The sequence below is a fragment of the Hyla sarda genome, chromosome 7, assembly GCF_029499605.1.
Source record: "Hyla sarda isolate aHylSar1 chromosome 7, aHylSar1.hap1, whole genome shotgun sequence".
Lineage (NCBI taxonomy): Eukaryota > Metazoa > Chordata > Amphibia > Anura > Hylidae > Hyla > Hyla sarda.
Genome location: NC_079195.1, coordinates 10,630,745 through 10,657,267, shown reverse-complemented (window position 1 = coordinate 10,657,267; position 26,523 = coordinate 10,630,745). Strand labels below are relative to the sequence as shown.

General features: G+C 46.0%; 1 protein-coding gene across 7 annotated transcripts in view; it reads left to right on the top strand.

Annotated features, from left to right (window-relative positions):
- Window positions 1–26,523, top strand: part of LOC130281634 (alpha-2-macroglobulin-like protein 1) — a 371,222-nt gene that overhangs the window by 284,333 nt on the left and 60,366 nt on the right. For 5 of the 7 annotated variants that reach the window (XM_056529065.1, XM_056529064.1, XM_056529067.1 and 2 more), the window contains exons 20-22: window positions 17,396–17,543; window positions 19,429–19,654; window positions 19,973–20,099. In XM_056529065.1, the coding sequence (XP_056385040.1) occupies window positions 17,396–17,543; window positions 19,429–19,654; window positions 19,973–20,099 (501 nt within the window). Of the gene's footprint in view, window positions 1–11,808; window positions 11,845–14,731; window positions 14,768–17,395; window positions 17,544–19,428; window positions 19,655–19,972; window positions 20,100–26,523 lie in introns of all 7 variants that reach the window. The other 2 variants (XM_056529066.1, XM_056529071.1) reach the window with 2 other exon arrangements.

Here is a 26,523-nt window from a genome sequence, read left to right as displayed (position 1 = left end):
GGGTTGAGTCGCTATCGGGTGGAATGACCTGGGGGTTACCTGCCGCTGCAAGTCCATCCCGCTTTGCGGCGGGCTCTGGTGAAAACCAGTAACCCCTTAGACTCCGTTCCCCTGGTACGGCCCACGTCATCACCCCACTTACACAGAGGATCCACCACCAGTATCCTCACAGTATCCGGATCCTGACAATAGGACAGTCCATGGATGGATGTATCCCTTCGCTAGGAACATACTCACATGCTGGTCTGATACAAGGAGGAGGACATTGACATTGAATTGAGGGTAGGAAATAGCTGTCACTGTGTAGGGTGCCGTTTCCTAGATGGAATCCAACTTGTCTGTTCTCTGGGATTTTCTTAACCAGACTTTGTCGCCCACCTGCAGTGGCTTGGCTGTGGCATGACGGCTGTAGTTGTCCTGTTGCCTTTGTCGGGCCTCGCCCATTTCTTTACTGACAATCTCTTTGGCCTCTTGAATCAGTTGCTGAAATCCACCCATGAGATGCTTGAGGAAAATTGTTGATCGGGGCTTACAACCCAACGTCCGATCTTTAGGTATTGCTCGTGTTGACCCATCATCAATTAGAAAGGGGTATACCCAGTAGAACAGTGCACAGTATTGTTATAAATCTCCAGCAACTCAGGTAGTAACCAGTGCCATTCTTCTTGTCTTGACACCGAGGCCTGCTCGCAACATATGGATGAAGACCTGATTGACCCATTCACAGAGCCTATTCCCTTGAGGGTGATAGGCAGTGGTTCTGAGTTTCTTGCAGTCGGAGAAATTACAGAATTCTTGAAATAATTGGGCCTCAAAGGCTGTTCCACGGTCAGTTAAGACAGACTCAGGACATCCAAGGGTTTGCACCCACTTAGAGTAGAACATCTGGGCTGTCATCTTGGCTGTGAGATCCTTGATGGGGACAACAACAACCCACTTGGAGAAGTGATCAACCATGGTGAGAGCATAGGTATACCTGGACCGGGTAGGAGACAATTTCACATGGTCTAGCATGACCAATTGGTTAGGTCTGTCACTCTGGATGGAGTGGAGGGGTGCTCTTGTGTCCTTGCGCACATTCATGGTGACATTACAGACAGAGTATTCACTGCACCATTTCTCAATGTCACTCCACATTCCAATCCAGTAGAATCTTCGCCGAACAGTGGCTTCGGTCTTGTGGACTCCAAAGTGTCCAATATCTATTGGGTGGTGGATTACGATAACTGGGATTGCGGGGAGCAGAATCAGGGGCAGGTTTCCTAGGTAAGGACGGTTCATGGTCAGGTGGAGCAGGCCGGGTGTCAAGCTCCTTAACAGCTTTAGTTAATTGTTCAATATCCTGTCTAACACTCAGTAGGTGACTGTCAAATTAGGTGACACTGGGATGGGGACAGGGGATGGTGATGGTATAGGCCTGGCCGTTGCCCCTAGTGGTTCCTGTGCAGGTGCAAGGGGAGCACAAACATCCTCAGACTCAGTCCCGGACTCAGTTACTTGGATAGCTAGTCTCCTAAAAGCAGGAAATGACATGTTGGGATTTTGGACAGCTAACATTCTCAAATGGGCTTTGTACCACTTATTATGGGCTCCATCAATGAATCTGTCCATTAACACTTTGTTGCCCTGCTCGGGAGTTATACCATCTAACTTCTGGACAGTCTCTAAGGCATTCTGCAGGGCTACAGCATACTCTCTCAAGGACTCACCTGCCTTCTGTCGTCTTTCATACAGCCGGAGACGTACCTCTGATGGAGAATGTGAATCAGATACCGGGTACAGTCCTTCAAAAATCTGCTCCAGGGTTGCCTTTTCAGATGCTGGCCAGGTGCAGACTTCCTCTACTGCTGGTCCCTGGAGTTGTCCCGTTAGCAGTTGCACCTGTTGGTTAAGAGGAAAAGAGGAAAAGACAAACAAGTTCTGGATCCTCTCATTGAAATCCCTCAGGGTGAAGGGATCTCCATTGTAGGTAGGAAGGACAGGATTCCCCATGAATACCGATGCGATCGCTCGAACATCAGGGTTGTTGATGCTTGCAGAAGTCAGGACACGAGCTGCTGGACCAGGTGGCAGGCTCGCCGCTGGAGAAGGAGGGGTGCTGACGCCCGGTTGATCTGTGTTGCTGGGTTCAGACATCTTGTGGAATTTTGAGTGCGCTGTCGCTTTAAGAAAGATAAGGTGCATTCCCCTTGAAGAGTGCTGATGCGGTTCTGCAGCGGCTTTGGTTTGGATGATGGGGTAACAACAGCAGATGCTCCCCCTCTATTTTACAGGAACCCGGTGACAGGATACTTAATAACCAGACTTGCGGACAATACTGGGATAATGATAACAGACTTGGGTACCGGAGATGATCGGTGATCGGTGATGCTTTCAGGAATTGCAGTGCAGCACTGACTTTGTACATAACAGCCAGAGATGAACGCAGCAGCTGGAACTTCCAAGATGGCTGCTCCCAGGGAACTTCCTGCTTGGATCCAGTCAGGAAATTCTTCCCCTGCACAACAGACGGAAGTCCGTTTGGTTCCTCCTCGCCGAGTAGAAGAGGCGTCACCGTTGGGGACTGACGTGGGCAGAGCTGCGACTTCTCTCGCGCGCGGGAGTTGCTGGACCAGATTAACCCTTAATGTGGTTATCTTCTACACCACCCGAGGTATGGCAGCTGGTTCCTGGGCCAGGCATGGGGCAAATAATCACTCCGATGCAAGGTTACGGAACAACGGCAGCTTTACTGAGGTAGACAGGTGTTATAGTCTTTACAGCTCAGTTAGGCTCAAGGAGACTGTCACGATGCCGGCTGGCAGGTAGTGGACCCTCTGTGCCAGAGAGGGATTGGCGTGGACCGTGCTAGTGGACCGGTTCTAAGCCACTACTGGTTTTCACCAGAGCCCGCCGCAAAGCGGGATGGTCTTGCTGCGGCGGTAATGACCAGGTCGTATCCACTAGCAACGGCTCACCTCTCTGGCTGCTGAAGATAGGCGCGGTACAAGGGAGTAGGCAGAAGCAAGGTCGGACGTAGCAGAAGGTCGGGGCAGGCAGCAAGGATCGTAGTCAAGGGCAACGGCAGAAGGTCTGGAAACACTGGCAAGGGACACACAAGGAACGCTTTCACTGGCACTAAGGCAACAAGATCCGGCAAGGGAGTGCAAGGGAAGTGAGGTAATATAGGGAGTGCACAGGTGATAACTCTAATTGGAACCACTGCGCCAATCAGCGGCGCAGTGGCCCTTTAAATCGCAGAGACCCGGCGCGCGCGCGCCCTAGGGAGCGGGGCCGCGCGCGCCGGGACAGAACAGACGGGGAGCGAGTCAGGTAGGAGAGCCGGGGTGCGCATCGCGAGCGGGCGCTACCCGCATCGCGAATCGCATCCCGGCTAGCAGCAGGATCGCAGCGCCCCGGGTCAGAGGACGTGACCGGAGCGCTGCAGCGGAGGAGGTGAAGCGAGCGCTCCGGGGAGGAGCGGGAACCCGGAGCGCTCGGCGTAACAGTACCCCCCCCCCTTGGGTCTCCCCCTCTTCTTGGAGCCTGAGAACCTGAGGAGCAGACTTTTGTCAAGGATGTTGTCCTCAGGTTCCCAGGATCTCTCTTCAGGACCACAACCCTCCCAGTCTACTAAAAAAAAATTTTTTCCTCTGACCTTTTTGGCAGCCAAAATCTCCTTGACCGAGAAGACGTCCGAGGAGCCGGAAACAGGAGTGGGAGGAACAGATTTGGGAGAAAAACGGTTGAGGTTATAGGCGCCTCTTAAGTCCAATTTAGTGAAGATGTGGGCACCTTGGAGGCGATCAAAGAGTTCAGAGATGAGGGGTAAGGGGTAGCGGTTCTTAACCGTGATTTTATTAAGACCGCGGTAGTCAATGCAAGGACGTAGGGAGCCATCTTTTTTGGAGACAAAGAAAAATCCGGCTCCGGCAGGAGAGGAGGATTTACGGATAAAGCCCCTTTTTAGATTCTCCTGGACGTATTCGGACATGGCAAGAGTCTCTGGGGCAGAGAGAGGATAAATTCTGCCCCGGGGTGGAGTAGTACCCGGGAGGAGGTCGATAGGGCAATCATAAGGCCTGTGAGGAGGTAGAGTCTCAGCTTGTTTTTTGCAGAAAACATCCGCGAAGTCCATATAGGCCTTAGGGAGACCGGTTACTGGAGGAACCACAGAGTTACGGCAAGGGTTACTGGGAACCGGTTTTAGACAGTTCTTGGAACAAGAGGACCCCCAACTCTTGATCTCCCCAGTGGACCAATCCAGGGTTGGGGAATGAAGTTGAAGCCAGGGAAGCCCAAGGAGAATCTCCGAGGTGCAATTGGGGAGGACCAAAAGTTCAATCCTCTCATGATGAGATCCGATGCTCATAAGAAGGGGCTCCGTGCGGAAACGTATGGTACAGTCCAATCTTTCATTATTTACACAATTGATGTAGAGGGGTCTGGCGAGACTGGTCACTGGGATGTTGAACCTGTTGACGAGAGAGGCCAAAATAAAATTTCCTGCAGAACCAGAGTCCAAGAAGGCCACTGTAGAGAAGGAGAAGGCAGAAGCAGACATCCGCACTGGCACAGTAAGACGTGGAGAAGCAGAGTAGACATCAAGGACTGTCTCACCTTTGTGCGGAGTCAGCGTACGTCTTTCCAGGCGGGGAGGACGGATAGGACAATCCCTCAGGAAGTGTTCGGTACTAGCACAGTACAGGCAGAGGTTCTCCATACGGCGTCGTGTCCTCTCTTGAGGTGTCAGGCGAGACCGGTCGACCTGCATAGCCTCCACGGCGGGAGGCACAGGAACAGATTGCAGGGGACCAGGGGAGAGAGGAGCCGAGGAGACGAAACGCCTCGTGCGAACAGAGTCCATATCTTGGCGGAGTTCCTGACGCCTTTCAGAAAAACGCATGTCAATGCGAGTGGCTAGGTGAATAAGTTCATGTAGATTAGCAGGAATTTCTCGTGCGGCCAGAACATCTTTAATGTTGCTGGATAGGCCTTTTTTGAAGGTCGCGCAGAGGGCCTCATTATTCCAGGACAATTCTGAAGCAAGTGTACGGAATTGTACGGCATACTCGCCAACGGAAGAATTACCCTGGACCAGGTTCAACAGGGCAGTCTCAGCAGAAGAGGCTCGGGCAGGTTCCTCAAAGACACTTCGGATTTCCGAGAAGAAGGAGTGTACAGAGGCAGTGACGGGGTCATTGCGGTCCCAGAGCGGTGTGGCCCATGACAGGGCTTTTCCGGACAGAAGACTGACTACGAAAGCCACCTTAGACCTTTCAGTGGGAAACAGGTCCGACATCATCTCCAGATGCAGGGAACATTGGGAAAGGAAGCCACGGCAAAACTTAGAGTCCCCATCAAACTTATCCGGCAAGGATAAGCGTATCCCAGGAGCGGCCACTCGCTGCGGAGGAGGTGCAGGAGCTGGCGGAGGAGATGACTGCTGAAGCTGTGGTAGCAACTGTTGTAGCAAAACGGTCAGTTGAGACAGCTGTTGGCCTTGTTGCGCAATCTGTTGTGACTGCTGGGCGACCACCGTGGTGAGGTCAGCGACAACTGGCAGAGGAACTTCAGCGGGATCCATGGCCGGATCTACTGTCACGATGCCGGCTGGCAGGTAGTGGACCCTCTGTGCCAGAGAGGGATTGGCGTGGACCGTGCTAGTGGACCGGTTCTAAGCCACTACTGGTTTTCACCAGAGCCCGCCGCAAAGCGGGATGGTCTTGCTGCGGCGGTAATGACCAGGTCGTATCCACTAGCAACGGCTCACCTCTCTGGCTGCTGAAGATAGGCGCGGTACAAGGGAGTAGGCAGAAGCAAGGTCGGACGTAGCAGAAGGTCGGGGCAGGCAGCAAGGATCGTAGTCAAGGGCAACGGCAGAAGGTCTGGAAACACTGGCAAGGGACACACAAGGAACGCTTTCACTGGCACTAAGGCAACAAGATCCGGCAAGGGAGTGCAAGGGAAGTGAGGTAATATAGGGAGTGCACAGGTGATAACTCTAATTGGAACCACTGCGCCAATCAGCGGCGCAGTGGCCCTTTAAATCGCAGAGACCCGGCGCGCGCGCGCCCTAGGGAGCGGGGCCGCGCGCGCCGGGACAGAACAGACGGGGAGCGAGTCAGGTAGGAGAGCCGGGGTGCGCATCGCGAGCGGGCGCTACCCGCATCGCGAATCGCATCCCGGCTAGCAGCAGGATCGCAGCGCCCCGGGTCAGAGGACGTGACCGGAGCGCTGCAGCGGAGGAGGTGAAGCGAGCGCTCCGGGGAGGAGCGGGAACCCGGAGCGCTCGGCGTAACAGAGACAAGTTGAGGGCTTTCTGGGACTTGTAGTGGACTTGGACTTAATTATGCAATCCCACACTGACTTTAGCAGGCTTGATAGACTTGACTATGACTGACTAGACTTCTCCCCTGTGGTTGCTTACCAGGTTTTGACTTTCACCAAAAGGGGTACACGGTTGATGGAAGCTTGGCGGCGTGATTAGGCCTTGGTCTCCCTTAGGACACCAGACACTCTCAGGTCTTGACTGTACTGCACCTCAGAACAGAACTGAAGTAGCTAGCTCCTCCCTGGTATATAAGGGAGCAATTTTGAGGACTCCCATAGTTCACCCACAAGTCACCTGGCCACTGACACCTTCCCTGGTTACTTAACAACAGGACTTAAAGACATATTCACTTAAATACAACATGTTAACTCTTTATATGAACCATAGTGTGACGAGAATCGTGAGGAGTGTGGGGCCAGGGGACTGGGACTGAGTCAACCTGAAAGGACCAAACAGTGTACAGAAGGGCCACTTCTGTACTGGGCCACCACATTAGTATGCATGAATGATGATGGGGGTTGTAGTTAGTATGTGTGACTGATGATGAGGGATCTTGTGTTCAGTGGCTGTAACAGTGTAACAACCCTGTAAGTAATTGATAGTTCCCACTAACCACTGCTTTAAATAAAGCAGCTATCCATATGAAAGCCCCCAGAACAAATACCTCAAAAGCCAGGATTTGAAGATAACAGCTTGTTCTTTACAGATTTGGCAGATCCAATGTAACAGACAACAGTGGTGATGATACAGACTGGGAATATCACACTTAATAGACACGTTTGGTAAAGATAGCTGGACGTATGTCACTGTCGCAGTCTTTGAACAATGTGAAGAACATGGACTTAGAATTTGTTTGACTTTTCTTCCTCCTTAGTAGACTAGTTCTATATCCCTAGTGGTACCTGCTGTGCTCAGAGAAGAGTGGCGGTTCTGGCCTGTACTACACTGCACTGGCAGAATGAGATTAGACACTTAAAGGGATACTCTGGTGAAAAACAATTTTTTCCATATCAACTGGCTCCAGAAAGTTAAACAGATTTGTAAATTACTTCTGTTAAAAAATATTAATCCTTCCAGTAATTATCAGCTGCTGTATACTATACAGGAAGTTAAGTTGTTGTTTTCTGTCTTACCACAGTGCTCTCTGCTGACACTTCTGTCTGTGTCAGGAACTGTACAGAGTAGGAGCAAATCCCAATAGAAAACCTCTCCTGCTCTGGATAGTTCCTGACATGAACAGAGGTGTCAGCAGAGAGCACTGTGGTCAGACAAAAGAACTACACAATTTCCTGTGGAGCATACAGCAGCTGATAAGTACTTGAATGATTAAGATTTTTTAATAGAAGTAATTTACAAATCTGTATAACTTTCTGGCACCAGTTGATTTGAAAGAAAAAAAAAATGTTTTCCACTGGAATATCCCTGTAAGACTTTAGACTACAATTTGAGACTTGACTTTAGACTGTCTTGACTTGAGAACGACTTGACTTAGCTATATTTGTCTTCCTGCAGCTTTCTAGTATAAGTGCATACTTTGGGGGTCTTTGCAGTGGTGTTCCGTCGAACACCCAGAAGGGAGACTTCAGACGTTAGTCTTTTGCTTTTGACAGGATGGCCCAGAGTGTACCTGAACCTAGTCCTTACTTTGCCAGAGGGCCTGTCAGCTTTGCTCTTGTCCCTAAAGCACCAATTTTTGTTGGTATTACCCCTGCAACAAGACACACCAGAAAGTTTGCAGCTTGTTCCTTAGACCTAAAATATTGTAGTTGAAGGTAGACTCCCACTGAAGGTGGAAGACCTGGATGATGTTCCCTAACCAGAGGTTTAAGCCTAACATGTACTTTAGGTCCCTCCTCTGTCCCTGGGGACTGGGGTGGAGACAGGACAGCCCTCAGCCTTAAATTGGCTAAAGAGTGGACATGTGAATTTCGCCAGTTTTACACAGTGAAGATAAGGATATGGGGTAAAGACAGTTAACCCCTTGAACATGTACTGGCATGCAGTAGACATATATGTATATAAAAGAATATACTTGTATAGAAATACATTAACAGCATTAACAGCAATTGACCTGAGACTGAGGACCTGTAAAGCAACAACCATGCAAGCAGTGTTCATGGTAGCAAAAGGTGACCCCACTCTGGGACACCACGGACTCACTCTTGCCTCTATTCTTCCTTTGGGCGGCTCTGTGGTCCCTCCAGTTTCCGTGGTGGCCTGGATCTATAGTTTGTTGAGGTTCTGTGGTCCCTCCAGACTTTGTGATATGCCCGATCTTGTTGGTCTTTCCAGGATCTATAGTTTGTTGAGGTTCTGTGGTCTCTCCAGATTTTGTGATTTGCCCAATCTTGTTGGTCTTTCCAGGATCTATAGTTTGTTGAGGTTCTGTGGTCCCTCCAGACTTTGTGATATGCCTGATCTTGTTGGAATTTCCAGGATCTATAGTTTGTTGAGGTTCTGTGGTCCCTCCAGACTTTGTGATATGCCTGATCTTGTTGGAATTTCCAGGATCTATAGTTTGTTGAGGTTCTGTGGTCCCTCCAGACTTTGTGATATGCCCGATCTTGTTGGACTTTCCAGGATCTATAGTTTGTTGAGGTTTTGTGGTCCCTCCAGACTTTGTGATATGCCCGATCTTGTTGGACTTTCCAGGATCTATAGTTTGTTGAGGTTTTGTGGTCCCTCCAGACTTTGTGATATGCCCGATCTTGGTGCTCTCTCCAGGATCTATAGTTTGTTGAGGTTCTGTGGTCTCTCCAGATTTTGTGATATGCCCGATCTTGTTGGTCTTTCCAGGATCTATAGTTTGTTGAGGTTTTGTGGTCCCTCCAGACTTTGTGATATGCCTGATCTTGGTGGTCTCTCCAGGATCTATAGTTTGTTGAGGTTCTGTGGTCTCTCCAGACTCTGTGGTATTGATGAGCGGCATTGGCCATATTCGAATTTGCGATATTTGGCGAGTATAGAGACGAATATTCATCCTATATTCGCGAATTTTGCATATTTGTTATATTTGCATATTCGAGGAAGAAAACAGTGAGGGGGGGGGCAACTTTACTATTGGTTGCTAGGGATGTTGTTGATAACCTCTGACAAGTGCATTTGCAACATTCTAATTGGCCCACAAGTGAAAAGAAGGAATATGCGCATATGCAGAAAAAAAGTGAATATTCACAATTTCTAATATATCGCGAATATATTTGCAATATTCGTGAATTTGCGATATTCACGATAAAGATTCGAAATGCGAATATTCACGCCCAACACTACTCTGTGGTATGCCCGATCTTGGTGGTTTCTCCAGGATCTATAGTTTGTTGAGGTTCTGTGGTCCCTCCAGATTTTGTGGTATGCCCGATCTTGGTGGTCTCCCCAGGATCTATAGTTTGTTGAGGTTATGTGGTCTCTCCAGACTCTGTGGTATGCCTGATCTTGGTGGTCTCTCCAGGATCTATAACTTGTTGAGGTTCTGTGGTCCCTCCAGATTTTGTGGTATGCCCGAACTTGGTGGTTTCTCCAGGATCTATAGTTTGTTGAGGTTATGTGGTCTTTCCAGATTTTGTGGTATGCCCAATTTTGGTGGTATGCATTATCTTGGTGGTCTCTCCAGGATCTATAGTTTCTTGAGGTTATGTGGTCTCTCCAGATTTTGTGGTATGCCTGGGCTTAGGTTCCAGGCTCTCTGGTCTCTTCAAGCTATGAAGTTTCTTATTAGGCTGTTTTGAAGATTTCCTGGTAACTTCTGCCCATTTGTGTTCCTCCATAAGAATTTTGCGATCCATCTTGTCATTTCTCTGTCATCTTTATTCCTATTAGTTGACCTTCAGCTCATCTCCTCCTCCAGTCTATTCCATTATAAAGGATTGTTCTTCCTGCAGGATAGGGGATACATTTTACATTGCGGTGGGTCCGACCACTGGGACCCCCGCAATTTCCTGTATACGGAACACTGATTCTCCCTGGGAGCGGCATATCAAGACCCCTGCGCAAAGCGGCGGCTGACACATCCCCTAAAATATCTCTATGGGATAGCCATTTAGTTATCTTCTGCTCTCCCATATAGATATATGGAGGGTGCATTTTGGGCACCGCTTTGTGTGGGGATCCCGTCATGCAGCTCCTGGGGAGAGCCAGGGCCCGCACAGGAGATCGTGGGGGTACCAGTTGTCGGACCCCTCGCAATCTAAAACTGATCCCCTATCCTGCAGATAGAGGATATGTTTTTACCCATGATACTTCGCCTTTAAATCTACCAAAATCCCCCTATGTTTTTTAATGAAAGCCAAACCGTTGACTCTGATCTGTTATTACCGAAATCTCCCAAAAAAATAAGTACAAGGATACGCTACTGCACATCTGGTACAAACATCTTATGATTCTATCTACAAAATTCTCAGTTCAGGACATTTCTTCTGGACACGACTCTTTATTTTGAAGCATAAAGTTCTATCACTATAGATGGTTGGGTATGATAGGACACCATATTGTTTATGGGCTATGGATGGACCATTCCTTCAAAGAGACTTGTCAGAAGCATGAAGAACATCATCACACAGAGCTGGATGGAACTTGTTGAACCTGGTCTCCAAAAAATTCCTTAAAGGGGTTATCCAGGAAAAACTTTTTTTTTTATATATCAACTGGCTCCAGAAAGTTAAACAGATTTGTAAATTACTTCTATTAAAAAATCTTAATCCTTTCAGTACTTATGAGCTTCTGAAGTTTAGGTTGTTCTTTTCTGTCTAAGTCCTCTCTAATGACTCCTGTCTCAGGAAACGCCCAGTTTAGAAGCAAATCCCCATAGCAAACCTCTTCTAAACTGGGCGTTTCCCGAGACAGGTGTCATCAGAGAGCACTTAGACAGAAAAGAACAACCTTAACTTAAGAAGCTCATAAGTACTGAAAGGATTAAGATTTTTTAATAGAAGTAATTTACAAATCTGTTTAACTTTCTGGAGCCAGTTGATATATATAAAAAAGTTTTTTCCTGGAATACCCCTTTAATTCCTTCCTGCTCTTCATACCCATACATCCCATTTAGCTAAGCCAAGATTATGAAGACTTTCTGCAGACTTTTCTGGACACAGTCTCTGATCTCACCTAAATGCAGAGGTGATGATTTCCAATGTGAACCCACCTACCGTCTTTGATATCATGGAGGAAATTCCTCTTTTCCGTAAATTGTAGAGATTTAATTTTGGAACATTAACAACCAAAAATTGACTGGATCAGAACCTGTTATGTTGCCTCCAGCTGCCCATTGAATTAACTACATATAATTTTTATATAATTGTTCATTGAACCTTTTTCTACTTATTTTCTTGTCTTAAGTCTTGTCCATTTTTTAAAATTTTTACATAATGTCTCACGGCACTTTGTCTTCCGTGTGACAATGTGATTGAAGATCATGTGTTATATCTAGAATATTTAGAGACTATCGATGTCTGAAGGTTTTTGGTTTGGCCTGTGATTTTGGATATTTGACTTTTTTGTAGGTTATTATGAATATGAAGATGACATTGTAGAGGACGGTAAGTGTGAGTGTATTAGACATTTTATATTGTCGGCAAAGATTTTTACGTCCGTTCAGGTGCAATTCTTCAATAATTACAACATTGGGACTGATAACCTATGTTAGTAATATGTTTCTTCATAACCGGCATATCCTCATATCCTCCTAAATACCATATATGACCCTTATATCCATAATATCTACCATAATGTATCAGGAATTTTAGTCACCCTCCCCCATCATCAGCTTAGAGGAGTGGTCAGCCTATAGAAGGTGTATGTATGAAGGTGCACTGGTTAAGGAGGACTGATCAATGTGCACTGGTCGTCAAAGACTGATGAAGGTGCACTGGTTAAGGAGGGCTGATGAAGGTGCACTGGTTAAGGAGGGCTGGTGAAGGTGCACTGGCTGAGGAGGACTGATGAAGGTGCACTTGTTGTCAAGGACTGATGAAGTCACACTGATTGTCGAGGACTGATAAAGGTGCACTAAGTAAGAAACACTAATGAAGGTGCACTGGTTGAGGAGGATTAATAAATGTGCACTGGTTAAGTAACACTGATGAAGGTGCACTGGTTCATGAGAGCTGTTGAAGGTACACTGGTTGAGGAGGGCTGATTAAGGTGGACTGGTTAAGAAGGAATGATAAAGGTGCACTGGTTGAGAATGACTGATGAAGGTGCACTGGTTGTCGAAGACTGATGAAGGTGAACTGGCTGAGGAGGACTGATGAAGGTGCACTAGTTGTGGAGGACTGATGAAGGTACAATGGTTGTCAAGGACTGATGAAGGCACACTGGTTGTCGAGTAGTGATGAAGGTGCACTGGCTGAGAAGGACTGATGTAGGTGCACTGATTAAGAAATACTGATAAAGGGGCATTGGTTGAGGAGTACATATAAATGTGCACTGGTTAAGAAACACTGATGAAGGTGCACTGGTTGATGAGAGCTGTTGAAGGTACACTGGTTGAGGAGGGCTGTTTAAGGTGCACTGGTTGAGAAGAAATCATAAATGTGCACCGGTGGAGAAGGACTGATGAAGGTGCACTGGTTGAGGAGGACTGATGAAGGTACACTGGTTAAGGAGGACTGATGAAGGTGCACAGGCTGAGGAGGACTGATGAAGGTGCGCTGGTTGAGGAGGACTCATGACGTTGCACTGGTTAAGGAGGACTGATAAAGGTGCACAGGTTAAGGAGGACTCATGAAGGTGCACTGGTTGTCAAGGACTGATGTAGGTGAACTGGCTGAGGAGGACTGATGAAGGTGCACTGGTTGTCGAGGACTGATGAATGTGCACTGGCTGTTGTGGACTGTTGAAGGTACACTGGTTGTCAAGGACTAATGAAGATGCACTGGTTGAGGAGAACTGATGAAGGTGCACTGGTTGAGGGGGACTGATAAAGGTGCACTGCTTAAGGAGGACTGATGAAGGTGCACTGGTTGACGAGGACTGATGAAGGTGCACTGGTTGTCGAGGCCTGATGAAGGTGCACTGGTTGTTGTGGACTGTTGAAGGTACACTGGTTGTCAACGACTAATGAAGATGCACTGGTTGTCGAGGATTGATGAAGGTGCACTGGCTGAGGAGAACTGATGAAGGTGCACTGGTTGAGGAGAACTGATGAAGGTGCACTGGCTGAGGAGAACTGATGAAGGTGCACTGGCTGAGGAGGACTGATGAAGGTGCACTGGTTGTGGAGGACTGAGGAAGTTGCAATGATTGTCAAGGACTGATGAAAGTGCACTGGTTTTCAAGAACTGATGAAGGTGCGCTTGTTATCAAGGACTGATGAAGGTGCACTGGTTCAGGCATTATCAGAATACACTGATTGAGGTATCTTGATATTTGGTTTGTAGGCAGTAACAGCCATGATTTTATTCTCTATTGGGAAAATTTCCTAGATAGTTATCAATGACTGAGCTTAATGTGGTTCAAGTAGCAAAAGTCCCTTAAGGCCTGATTCTGATAATCTTAAAGAGTAGAAGAAGTTTATACAGACTCATTAGGTTCACAGACACAAAATCTCTCTTTTACTTGGATATGTCCCGAATCACAGCCCCAGAGACTCAAATGCTGAGGCCTCAGGGTGCCATTTGGCCACTTGGTAAACAAACTTATCCTGGAAAGGAAATCCATTAATATTGACACGGATGAAGAATGGAGACCGTGAAATAGTCACATTTGGATAACCTGTGATGGTGCCTCGAGCTCCTGACTGGGTAACTATTTACCTATGTTCTACATAACCACTGAGACAAACCAGATATACGATATATATGAAATTCTTTTTGGGTTATTCTACTGGATGTTATTTCTCCAAAATGTAAATTACTTGCTTTTGCTGAGAATCTTATACCGGGAGAACGATCCCATCCATGTCTTCTCTTTCTGTATTGTGGGGAATAAAGTCAAAGAGTTTATACTTTGACTTATAAGAAACTATTGAGTCAAGTAAAATGTATCTGTCAGCCAAAGAGCAAGACCACAAAATAGAAGCAGTATATACCCAAGACATGTATATTCATGAAAAGTACTAAAATATAAACCTTCAAGACAAAAACTGATATTGGGACAGGCAATTGCTTATGGTCCTCATTTTGTAAAGGACTTGAGGTCAGGACCTCCAGAAGAAACTCAAGACTAGCTCTGAGAATTATTCCGCTCTGCAGTGTTACTTTGGCACTATATGGTGGTGATATATAATATGTAACGGGCCTAATGATCAGTACTGTGTGAGGACCTTCTTGACACATAGGTCACATGGTCTTGGCATCTACACCTGAAGCTATGGCTCCACCTACAGGACGATGCTGTCTCTCCTCCTCTAGAAAATAATATTATGTCGTTGCCGCTTGTCAGTATGTGAACAGTGTCTTAGTTTTGTTGTGACTTTTTTTGTAGGGATACTTTTTGCAGATGATTCACTATTGGTCGAATGTAAGTATTCAGTTATTTATTCCACTATGCGAAGAACTTTATAATATACAATCTATCATTTTCCAGTAGATCATTGGCCTCCAATGTGTGGACAGACTCTACGCCTATTGTGAACATACAGGTCCCCCTTAGTCCATCAGGGCAAGCTAGGAAGTGTAGTTTATCCAAACACTGGCGAACCACCAGGTGGAGACCCCTACAGTAGGTGTATATCCCAGAAGTTTATGGCAGTGGTGTTATATCCCATCTTTGAGCGGCAGGGAGGCCCATGGTTATGTCTAGGTATGTTAGTCCCATGATCCCAAGGTCTTAACTCAGCCACCCTGGGTACCCAATCAGTCAGTAGGATGAGATGACTGAACTGAAGCTCCACCACTAGACATCTTATCCCCTCTGGACATCACGGCCACGCCCCACTTGTAACGTCACGGCCATGCCCCTCAATGCAAGTCTATGGGAGGGAGCATGATGGTCGTCACGCCCCCTCCCATAGAATTGCATTGAGGGGGCGTGGCCTTGACATCACGAGCCGCCAACGCTGCACCTGACACTCTAAACAAACGCCAGGAGGAGTATGGAGATCGCGGGGGTCCCTACTGGCGGGACTCCCGTGATCAGACATCTTATCCCCTATCCTTTGAATAGGTGATAAGGTGTCTAGGGGAGGAGTACCCCTTTAATACTGAAATTATTATAATTTTATTTAAAAGAGTTCAATTTAGATTTAGATGTATTATTATTGTCTTCTTATACAGGTGCAGTGTTATATTCTCTCAGGCATAGTACTTTCTTCCCATAGGTACCTTATTATTCTCACTTGGAGGAGTACTCCGGGTTAGGGAAATGTATCCCCTATCCTAAGGATATGTGCGGCACCCCAGCTCTCTGCATAAAAACTATGTCCACCACTGCACAAAGCAGTGGCCAATCCAAAGACTTTACTGCCACCAATCAGCGCCCCATTGCTAGTGTGTTTATGTTAAGGTTTCAACTTTGAAACAATGACCTTATGAAAGACCAGATCCAAGACTTCCCAGACTGTAGAGTTGATGTGGCTTCCAGTGGTTTCTACAGGTCCAGGGCTGACCGCAGTGATGGACGATCTCCCATATAGGGGGATTTGATGTTAACCTTAGTTTGTGCAGCTCAACAATGCATTTTTGGTTGTGAACCTTTGGTTTGTGCTTCTTCAGAGCATTCGTAAACTTTGGCTGGGTGGAAACCTTATGGATAGTTCTACAATACTTGGCTGAGGATCTGATGACAACTCCACCCATCATTTCTTCATCTTCACTTATATATATCCTCCACACTACATTCTATATACTGACCTCCTGATATATCCTCTACACTACATTCTATATACTGATCTTCTGATATATCCTCCACACTACATTCTATATACTGATCTCCTGATATATCCCCACACTACATCCTATATACTGACCTCCTGATATATCCTCCACACTACATTCTATATACTGACCTCCTGATATATCCCCCACACTACATTCTATATACTGATCTTCTGATATATCCTCCACACTACATTCTATATACTGTCCTCCTGATATATCCTCCACACTACATTCTATATACTGACCTCCTGATATATCCTCCACACTACATTCTATATACTGACCTCCTGATATATCCTCCACACTACATTCTATATACTGACCTCCTGATATATCCTCCACACTACATTCTATATACTGATCTCCTGATATATCCTCCACACTACATTCTATATACTGACCTCCTGATATATCCTCCACACTACATTCTATATACTGACCTCCTGATATATCCTCCACACTACACTCTATATACTGATCTCCTGATATATCCTCCACACTACATTCTATATACTGACCTCCTGATATATCCTCCACACTACATTCTATATACTGACCTCCTGATATATCCTCCACACTACATTCTATATACTGATCTCCTGATATATCCTCCACACTACATTCTATATACTGACCTCCTGATATATCCTCCACACTACATTCTATATACTGACCTCCTGATATATCCTCCACACTACACTCTATATACTGATCTCCTGATATATCCTCCACACTACATTCTATATACTGACCTCCTGATATATCCTCCACACTACATTCTATATACTGACCTCCTGATATATCCCCCACACTACATTCTATATACTGACCTCCTGATATATCCTCCACACTACATTCTATATACTGACCTCCTGATATATCCTCCACACTACATTCTATATACTGATCTCCTGATATATCCTCCACACTACATTCTATATACTGACCTCCTGATATATCCTCCACACTACATTCTATATACTCATCTCCTGATATATCCTCCACACTACATCCTATATACTGACCTCCTGATATATCCTCCACACTACATTCTATATACTGACCTCCTGATATATCCTCCACACTACATTATATATACTGACCCTCCTGATATATCCTCCACACTACATTCTATATACTGACCTCCTGATATATCCTCCACACTACATTCTATATACTGACCCTCCTTATATATCCTCCACATTTCATTCTATATACTCATTCTCCTGATATTTCCTAATATTTTGTGGATTTTTTTCGATCCCTTTAGCTCCGGTTGCTAGCCCAGGACGTTCGGCTGTGTCTCCTTCTAGTTCTGTGGAAAGTATTGATGGTGATTTTGGTGATGATGTTGGGAGCAGCTCGCAGCCTCGCACTTTCTTCCCAGAAACTTGGCTTTGGTTATCAAAAAAGATTCCGTGAGTATCGTAGATCAAAAAAATTCATTACTTTAACCAAATAATTCTCTACATCCTTATCATGTAACCTTCCCTGGCATGTAATGTAATCCTATTTATACCAAGTATATTTGGGGCATAAAAAGAAACCATAGGTCCCCATAGCCATAATTTATGATGATCACCTTTACCTACTTGCTTCTCTTCCATATCCTACTTGTGAGTATACTCTGGCCCTGTGGCTGCTGCCATGTTTGCTATCCTGGTAGTTATGCCTGCAAAGAAGCCAAACACTGGATGCAGGATATTGTCTCCTGTTGCAGGTTAATGGGGTGTAGTTCTTAGGACCTCACTAATTATAGTCAATGTCAAAGTCCATAAAGTAAGTAGTTCTGAGATCAATGTACACTGAACATACACCACCATTTATAGGATATCTTTTGTCCATATGGGTTATTGGGGTGTGTAAGGAGGATTGAACCATTAGTGCCAAGTACGATATCTCATGGGGTCAGCTGGAGAGCCTTAGCTTGAAGAGCAGTATACGATAGACAGAGAGCCGGCACTATAGTGTGATGCACAATGCTGCGGGTGCAGTGTAAGACTTAGGTGACAGTCTTTGGACGGGTGGTGCGGCAGGGTTGGGGGTGCGCTTATATGGAGAACATCATGCATAATATATCAAGAAAAGAAAGGTACATATCACGCACTCACCTGATATTGTGCCAAAGTAGGTGCTTTTATTCCATGCTGATGGGGTTACAGCAGTTCGGGTCGGGGAGAAATCTGAGCTCAGCCGAGCTCGTGGAACGACGGTTCCGTTTCGCGGGTTGTCCGCTTGGTCACGCCCCTCGGCTGAGCTCAGATTTCTCCTTCTTCCCAACCCGAACTTCCATGCTGATGGGGTTACAGCAGTTCGGGTTGGGGAGAAATCTGAGCTCAGCCGAGCTCGTGGAACAACGGTTCTGTTTCGCGTGTCGTCCACTTGGTCACGCCCTTCGGGCGCGACCAAGCGGACAACCCGCGAAACGGAACTGTCGTTCCACAAGCTCGGCTGAGCTCAGATTTCTCCCTCTCCCCGACCCGAACTTCCATGCTGATGGGGTTACAACAGTTCGGGTCGGGGAGAAATCTGAGCTCAGCCGAGCTTGTGGAACGACGGTTCCGTTTTGCGGGTTGTCCGCTTGGTCACGCCCTTTGGGAAACGGAACTGTCATTCCACGAGCTCGGCTGAGCTCAGATTTCTCCCTCTTCCCAACCCGAACTGCAATAACCCCATCAGCATGGAATAAAAGCACCTTCTTTGGCACAATATCGGGTGAGTGCGTGATATGTACCTTTCTTTTCTTGATATATTAGCTTGAAGAGCATTGTCATAAAAGATGTAAACTCTTGTAATCCCAATCGATGTAGGCTTCATCTCTAAAGATCATGTTATGCCCCAACTTATGATGGGGTAAATGTATTGCTTCAGGCCCAGCTTATCCTTTGTAGTACAAAGTGCAGCAGTAAAATGTTGAGTCATTCCTCAGGGGTGGAGAAATACTTTAACCAATCAAGTGAATGGGGCAGGCTGGACTGAGCCAATCAGGATAAAGATGTCCCATGTCACACACAAGAATGAATTTAAGCTACACTACCTATCAGAATAAAGTTACACACTGATCTATTACCTGGCACCATTTTGCTCTATTCAAATACTAGTTGGAGTTGGAACTGGTTATATTGTTCAACCCTTTATTATCCATAATTATCTGCTGTGCTGGCTCCAATTTATTTAAAAAAAAAGCTCTGGAGATATTGTGGGGCTGGCTATGACTTCCAGGTTATCTCCCTACTTAGGACTTATTAGGTTTCGTATGTCCAGTAGTTTACTTCTCACTTTCCTGCCCTTCATTGTCCACAGTGATTCTGGTTCTGCTGAGCTCCAAGTATCGGTCCCGGACACCATCACAGAGTGGATCACCAACATGTTCTGTGTTGGACCTGGAGGTGTAGGTCTCTCATCTTCGGTTTCCCTTACAGCCTTCCAGCCCTTTTTTGTAGAAGTCACATTACCCTACTCAATAAAGCGAGGGGAGAGCTCCATACTCAAAGCCTCCATCTTCAACTACATGAGTGAACCTATGAAGGTAAATTGTCTTATGCGGTAAGAAACCGAAGACTCATATCAAAATGGAAGAAACCTAGAGAACAAAGACCCTTAGAACAGTTCCACATTGTTCATTTCATGTACACACTGTAAATAGGGGGCAATACTAAATCCAGATTGTACATTACAATATAATACCCCATACTGTACCTCCTCATAATTATTAATCATAATATTGTACCCTTATACAAAATAATACTGTACCCCTACTTTAATTTGTGATATTTATCCACTTTCAGATTTTATTACATGATATTACACCATGTTCTTTTATATTAGTATCTTGTTTGTACCTCAGATCGCTGCCTCAATGCTGCCATCTGACCAATTCACAAGTAAGAACAGCAAAACCAGTGAAAACGTCTTGTGCCTCCCCGGAGGGGAGAAAAGAACGATATCATGGGAAGTTACATCAATCACTCTAGGTAAGTATAAAGATGTTACCCAGCTCCACCCCCTGTATGACATTAATAATATAATGTAATAGTAATATAATGACATGTGATCACAGACCCACCCCCTGTATGACATCACTGATATAATATAATAGTAATATAATGACATGTGATCATAGCCCCGTCCCCTGTATGACATCACTGATATAATATAATAGTGATATAATGACATGGGATCACAGCCCCGCCCCCTGTATGACATCACTGATATAATATAATAGTAATATAATGACATGTGATCATATCCCCGTCCCCTGTATGACATCACTGATATAATCTAATAGTAATATAATGACATGTGATCATAGCCCCGTCCCCTGTATGACATCACTGATATAATATAATAGTAATATAATGACATGGGATCACAGCCCCGCCCCCTGTATGACATCACTGATATAATATAATAGTAATATAGTGACATGTGATCATAGCCCCGTCCCCTGTATGACATCACTGATATAATATAATAGTGATATAATGATGGTGATCACAGCCCCGCCCCCTGTATGACATCACTGATATAATATAATAGTAATATAATACATGTGATCCCAGCCCCGCCCCCTGTATGACATCACTGATATAATATAATAGTAATATAATGACATGTGATCCCAGCCCCGCCCCCTGTATGACATCACTGATAGATAATAGTAATATAATGATATGTGATCACAGCCCCGCCCCCTGTATTACATCACTGATATATAATAGTAATATAGTGACATGTGATCATAGCCCCGTCCCCTGTATGACATCACTGATATAATACAATAGTAATATAATGACATGTGATCACAGCCCCGCCCCCTGTATGACATCACTGATATAATATAATAGTAATATAATGACATGTGATCACAGCCCCGCCCCCTGTATGACATCACTGATATAATATAATAGTAATATAATAACATGTGATCACAGCCCCGCCCCCTGTATGACATCACTGATATAATATAATAGTAATATAATGACATGTGATCACAGCCCCACCCCCTGTATGACATCACTGATATAATATAATAGTAATATAATGACATGTGATCATAGCCCCGTCCCCTGTATAACATAATTTATTTAGTTGTATGAGCGGAAATATACAGTAATAGATGTACAAAGCATTAGGAAAGTTTTCAAACCCGGTCACAAATTATGTTGCTCCATATGTTCCCCGTCATTCTGCCCTCAATCCCCCATCATGACAAAGTGATCACAGAATGTTACAAATCTTTCATAATGTAGTAAAAAGGGAAAACCAAAATCTTGCAGTGACATAAGTATTCATACCCTTTAGTCAGGACTTAGGTGAAGCCCTTTTGGCAGTGATTTTGGCCTCCAGTCTTCTTGGGGATCAGGGTCACATATTTTACACACCTGGATTTGGGGATTTTCCTCCATTCTCCTCTGCAGATCCTCTCAGCTACTTCAGATTGGATGGGGACCGTCGGTGGAAGCCATTTTCAGGTCTCTCCAGAGATTTCTCATTGGGTCCGGGCTCTGACTGGGCCACTCAAGGATATTTACAGAGTTGTTGTTCCTGTGTTGCCTTGTTCTTAGGGGCATTATCATGTTGGAAGGTAAATCTTCACGAAGACTAAGGCCCAGAACTCTGGATAAGGTTTTATTAAGAATATATCTACACTTTGCTCCATTTAGCTTTCCCTCAACCCTGCCAATCTCCCTGTCCCCCAGGCATGATGTGGCCCCCACCTTGATCACTGTAGTGAGGGTATTGGGCAGGTGATGGGTAGTGCCTGGTTTCCTCCAGACATGATGCTGCCCCCACCATGATCACTGTAGGGATGGTATTGGGCAGGTAATGGGCAGTGCCTGTTTCCTCCAGACATGATGCTGCCCCCACCATGATCACTGTAGGGATGGTATTGGGCAGGTGATGGGCAGTGCCTGGTTTCCCCCAGACATGATGCTGCCCCCACCATGATCACTGTAGGGATGATATTGGGCAGGTGATGGGAAGAACCTGGTTTTCTCCAGACATGATGCTGCCCCCACCATGATCACTGTAGGGATGGTATTGGGCAGGTGATGGACAGTGCCTGGTTTCCCCCAGACATGACGCTGCCCCCACCATGATCACTGTAGGGATGGTATTGGGCAGGTGATGGGCAGCGCCTGGTTTCCTCCACACAGGATGCTGCCACAACCATGTTCACTGTAGGATGGTATTGGGCAGGTGATGGGCAGTGCCTGGTTTCCCCCAGACATGATGCTGCCCCCGCCATGATCACTGTAGGGATGGTATTGGACAGGTGATGGGCAGTGCCTGGCTTCCTCCAGACATGATGCTGCCCCCACCATGATCACTGTAGGGATGGTATTGGGCAGGTGATGGGAAGAACCTGGTTTCCCCCAGACATGATGTTGCCCCCACCATGATCACTGTAGGGATGGTATTGGGCAGGTGATGGGCAGTGCCTGGTTTCTCCCAGACATGATGCTGCCCCCACCATGATCACTGTAGGGATGGTATTGGGCAGGTGATGGGAAGAACCTGGTTTTCTCCAGACATGATGCTGCCCCCACCATGATCACTGTAAGGATGGTATTGGGCAGGTGATGGGCAGTGCCTGGTTTCCTCCAGACATGATGCTGCCCCCACTGTAGGGATGGTATTGGGCAGGTGATGGGCAGTGCCTGGTTTCGTCCAGACATGATGCTGCCCCCACCATGATCACTGTAGGGATGGTATTGGGCAGGTGATGGGCAGTGCCTGATTTCCTACAGACATGATGCTGCCCCCACCATGATCACTGTAAGGATGGTATTGGGCAGGTAATGGGAAGAACCTGATTTTCTCCAGACTTGATGCTGCCCCCACCATGATCACTGTAGGGAGGGTATTGGGCAGGTGATGGGCAATGCCTAGTTTCCTCCAGACATGATGCTGCCCCCACCATGATTACTGTAGGGATAGTATTGGGCAGTGATGGGCAGTGCCTGGTTTCCTAAGGACATGATGCTGCCCCCACTATACTTCACTGTAGGGATGGTATTGGGCAGGTTATGGACAGTGCCTGGTTTCCTCCAGACATGATGCTGCCCCCACCATGATCACTGTAGGGATGGTATTGGGCAGGTGATGGGCAGTACCTGGTTTCCTACTGACACGATGCTGTCTCCACCATGATCACTGTAGGGATGGTATTGGGCAGGTGATGGGCAGTGCCTGGTTTCGTCCAGACATGATGCTGCCCCCACCATGATCACTGTAGGGATGGTATTGGGCAGGTGATGGGCAGTGCCTGGTTTCCTCCAGACATGATGCTGCCCCCACCATGATCACTGTAGGGATGGTATTGGGCAGGTGATGGGAAGAACCTGGTTTCCTCCAGACATAATGCTTAGAATTGAGTCACTTTAACCTTGGTTCCATGAGACCAGAGAATCCTGTTCCTTACAGTCTGATCCTTTAGATACTTTTGTAAACTCCAGGTGACTTTCATGTGTTATTACTGAGGTCTCATATCTTACCAAGTCCCTTCTCCCCCCCCCCCCCCCCCCCCGATTACTTAGTTTGGTGGCCGGTAGCTGTAGGAAGAGTCCTGGTTGTTCCTTCTTCTTCCATGTAAGAATTATGGAGGCCACTGAGCTCTTGGGATTTTCCAGTGCAGCAGAAATGTTTTTGTCTCCTTCTCCAGATCTGTGCCTCATCACGATCCCGTCTGTGAACTCTACAGGCAGTTCTTTTCACCTCATGGTGTTTGCTCTGAAGTGCATTGCCAGCTGTGAGATCTTATATAGACAGGGCTGTGTCCCAATCCTGTCCAATCAGCTGAATTTACCCCAGGTGACTCTGATCAAGGTGGAGAAACATCTCAGAGATGATCAGGAGAAATAGGAGGAGTTAAAGCTAAATGTCATGTTTTATAACAAAGGGTCTGAATACTTATGTCCATGGGAAATTTTAGTTTTTCCGTTTTAATAAACAATCATTTTTTTTTTTATTGGAGATTTTCCTACCCTTGGTGATGGAAAATATAGATTTGATGAAAGACAGGAGACGAACATTATACAATTAATCCTTATTTTCTGAACTCAGCAGCGAAACAGTTAATACAGAATATAGGTAAAAAAAAAAACTTGAAAGCACAACCAAGTGTGCTGAGCATGTAAAGTAGCCAATTAGGACAAAGCTCAGGTGATATAAGCAGGTGAAACACTAGCTCCGCCTCTTTCTTTGTATAATCTGCTGAAAAATAAACAAAAGATAATAAGTCCCAATATGAAGGTAAGTAAGTAGAATGCATCAACAGGAAGTCAATGGTACTGGAACAGAAGAACGAAGATCTGAAGATGAGATGTCATCTATGGTAGTCAGGAGAGGTTAACTGGAACAACAAAGTTAGGTAACCGGAAACAGGAGTGAAGACTTGGATAGGCATCATCCATGTTGTCTAATATACTAGAAAATTATGTATAAATACTTAAAACATAGGGAAGGGTAATATGGGAGGGAAAATGTTCGTCTCCTGTCTTTCATGAAATCTATATTCTCCGTCATCAAGGGTAGGAAAATCTCCAGTTTTATGTCACGACAGGAGATTTCATATTATGCAAGTTTAAAGCTTAAAGGAGTACTCTGGCCCTAAAACATCTTATCCAAAGGATAGGGGATAAGATGTCTGATCGCGGGGGTCCCGCCGCTGGGGACGCCCGCAATCTCGCATGCAGCACCCACCTGTGGGAGCTGCATGCAGCACTGCAGCCTCCGAGTCTGCCACATCACGACTATGGTGCCGGAGTATTGTGACGTCACGACTCCGCCCCCGTGTAATGTCACGCCCCGGACCTGCATTGCAGGTCTATGGGAGGGGGCGTGACGGCCGTCCTGAGCAGCAGGACCCCCGCGATCAGACACCTTCTCCCCAATCCTTTGGATTGGGGATAAGATGTCTTAGGGCCGGTGTACCCCTTAAAATTCTATGCATAATATAATATAACTATATATATATATATATATATATATATATATATACAATAAATTAAAGTGTACCTGTCAGATCCAACAAAAAACTTTTTTTTAAATATATCACTCAGTACCTAATCCTGACCATGCACATCTAATTTTTATGTGTCTAGCACCTTTATTTATGTTTTTTATTACACTTTTAATTTAGCTCACTAGTCTGAATTCCTCTCAAAGGGAGGGGTGTGTGGCCTCACTGTGCAGGTCTCCGCCCCCTCCCTCAGTATGCTGTCTGCCCACATCTCCCCGAGCATTAGCAAAACTACAATTCCTAGCTTGTCATCACTGACAGTAGCAGGACACAAGCTGACAGTGCGAGGATTTTTCCTCCATGTGTGAGCCCTGTTCTCACAGCTGTCAATCAAGGTTTTAAAGGCAGACTCTTAAGACCAGTTGACCGCTTTGAGGAGATCAGAGAGAGAATCTCCTGTTTGAAGAATTTTCGTAGATACTGCGACTCTAGTGGAACGAGCGCAGGATATATCGATACCTGCAAGGGACATGGATTGTTTGACCCGGAGTCGGAGAGGAAACCGGTAAGGCTGGGTCCACACTACGTTTTGTCCCATACGGGAGCGCATACGGCAGGGGGGAGCTAAAAGTTCGCGCTCCCGTATGTGACCGTATGCGCTCCCGTATGTCATTCACTTCAATGAGCCGACCGGAGTGAAACGTTCGGTCCGATCGGCTCATTTTTGCGCCGTATGCGCTTTTACAACCGGACCTAAAACCGTGGTTGACCACAGTTTTAGGTCCGGTTGTAAAAGCGCATACGGCGCAAAAATGAGCCGACCGGACTGAACGTTTCACTCCGGTCGGCTCATTGAAGTGAATGGCATACGGGAGCGCATACGAAGGCATACGGGAGCGCGAGCTTTTAGCTCCCTCCTGCCGTATGCGCTCCCGTATGGGACAAAACGTAGTGTGGACCCAGCCTTAGTGAGGTTTACAGAAAGGAAATGAGAAGTTGAGAAAAGGAAGGATGACGGAGAGATTCAGGTCTAGATTTGTACGTTTGGAGGCAGCGAACTACACACCGTTTTTCTTGCAAAGGAAATACTTCATGAATATTTGTTTTAGTCTATGGATCATAAAAAGTGCAAAAGTACACTTTGGGGAGTATACTGTCTGTGGGATATGTCCAAAGCCTTGACATCGGATAAGCCGGGAGTTTAAAAGATAACAATTTCAAGGATAAAGATTCATTGTCATCCCAAGATGTGAATAAGGAGGGGAGTACAATGACATCCCAAGTGTTAAGATACTTAGGCCGGGGAGGGCGTTTGAAGCAATTTACATATTAACGCCCATTTTAATCCTAAAGGAGAACTCCAGAATATAAAAATTGTCAGTTAAAAAATAAAGATGTACATACCTTCCCCCGCTCCCCCAGGGCCTACG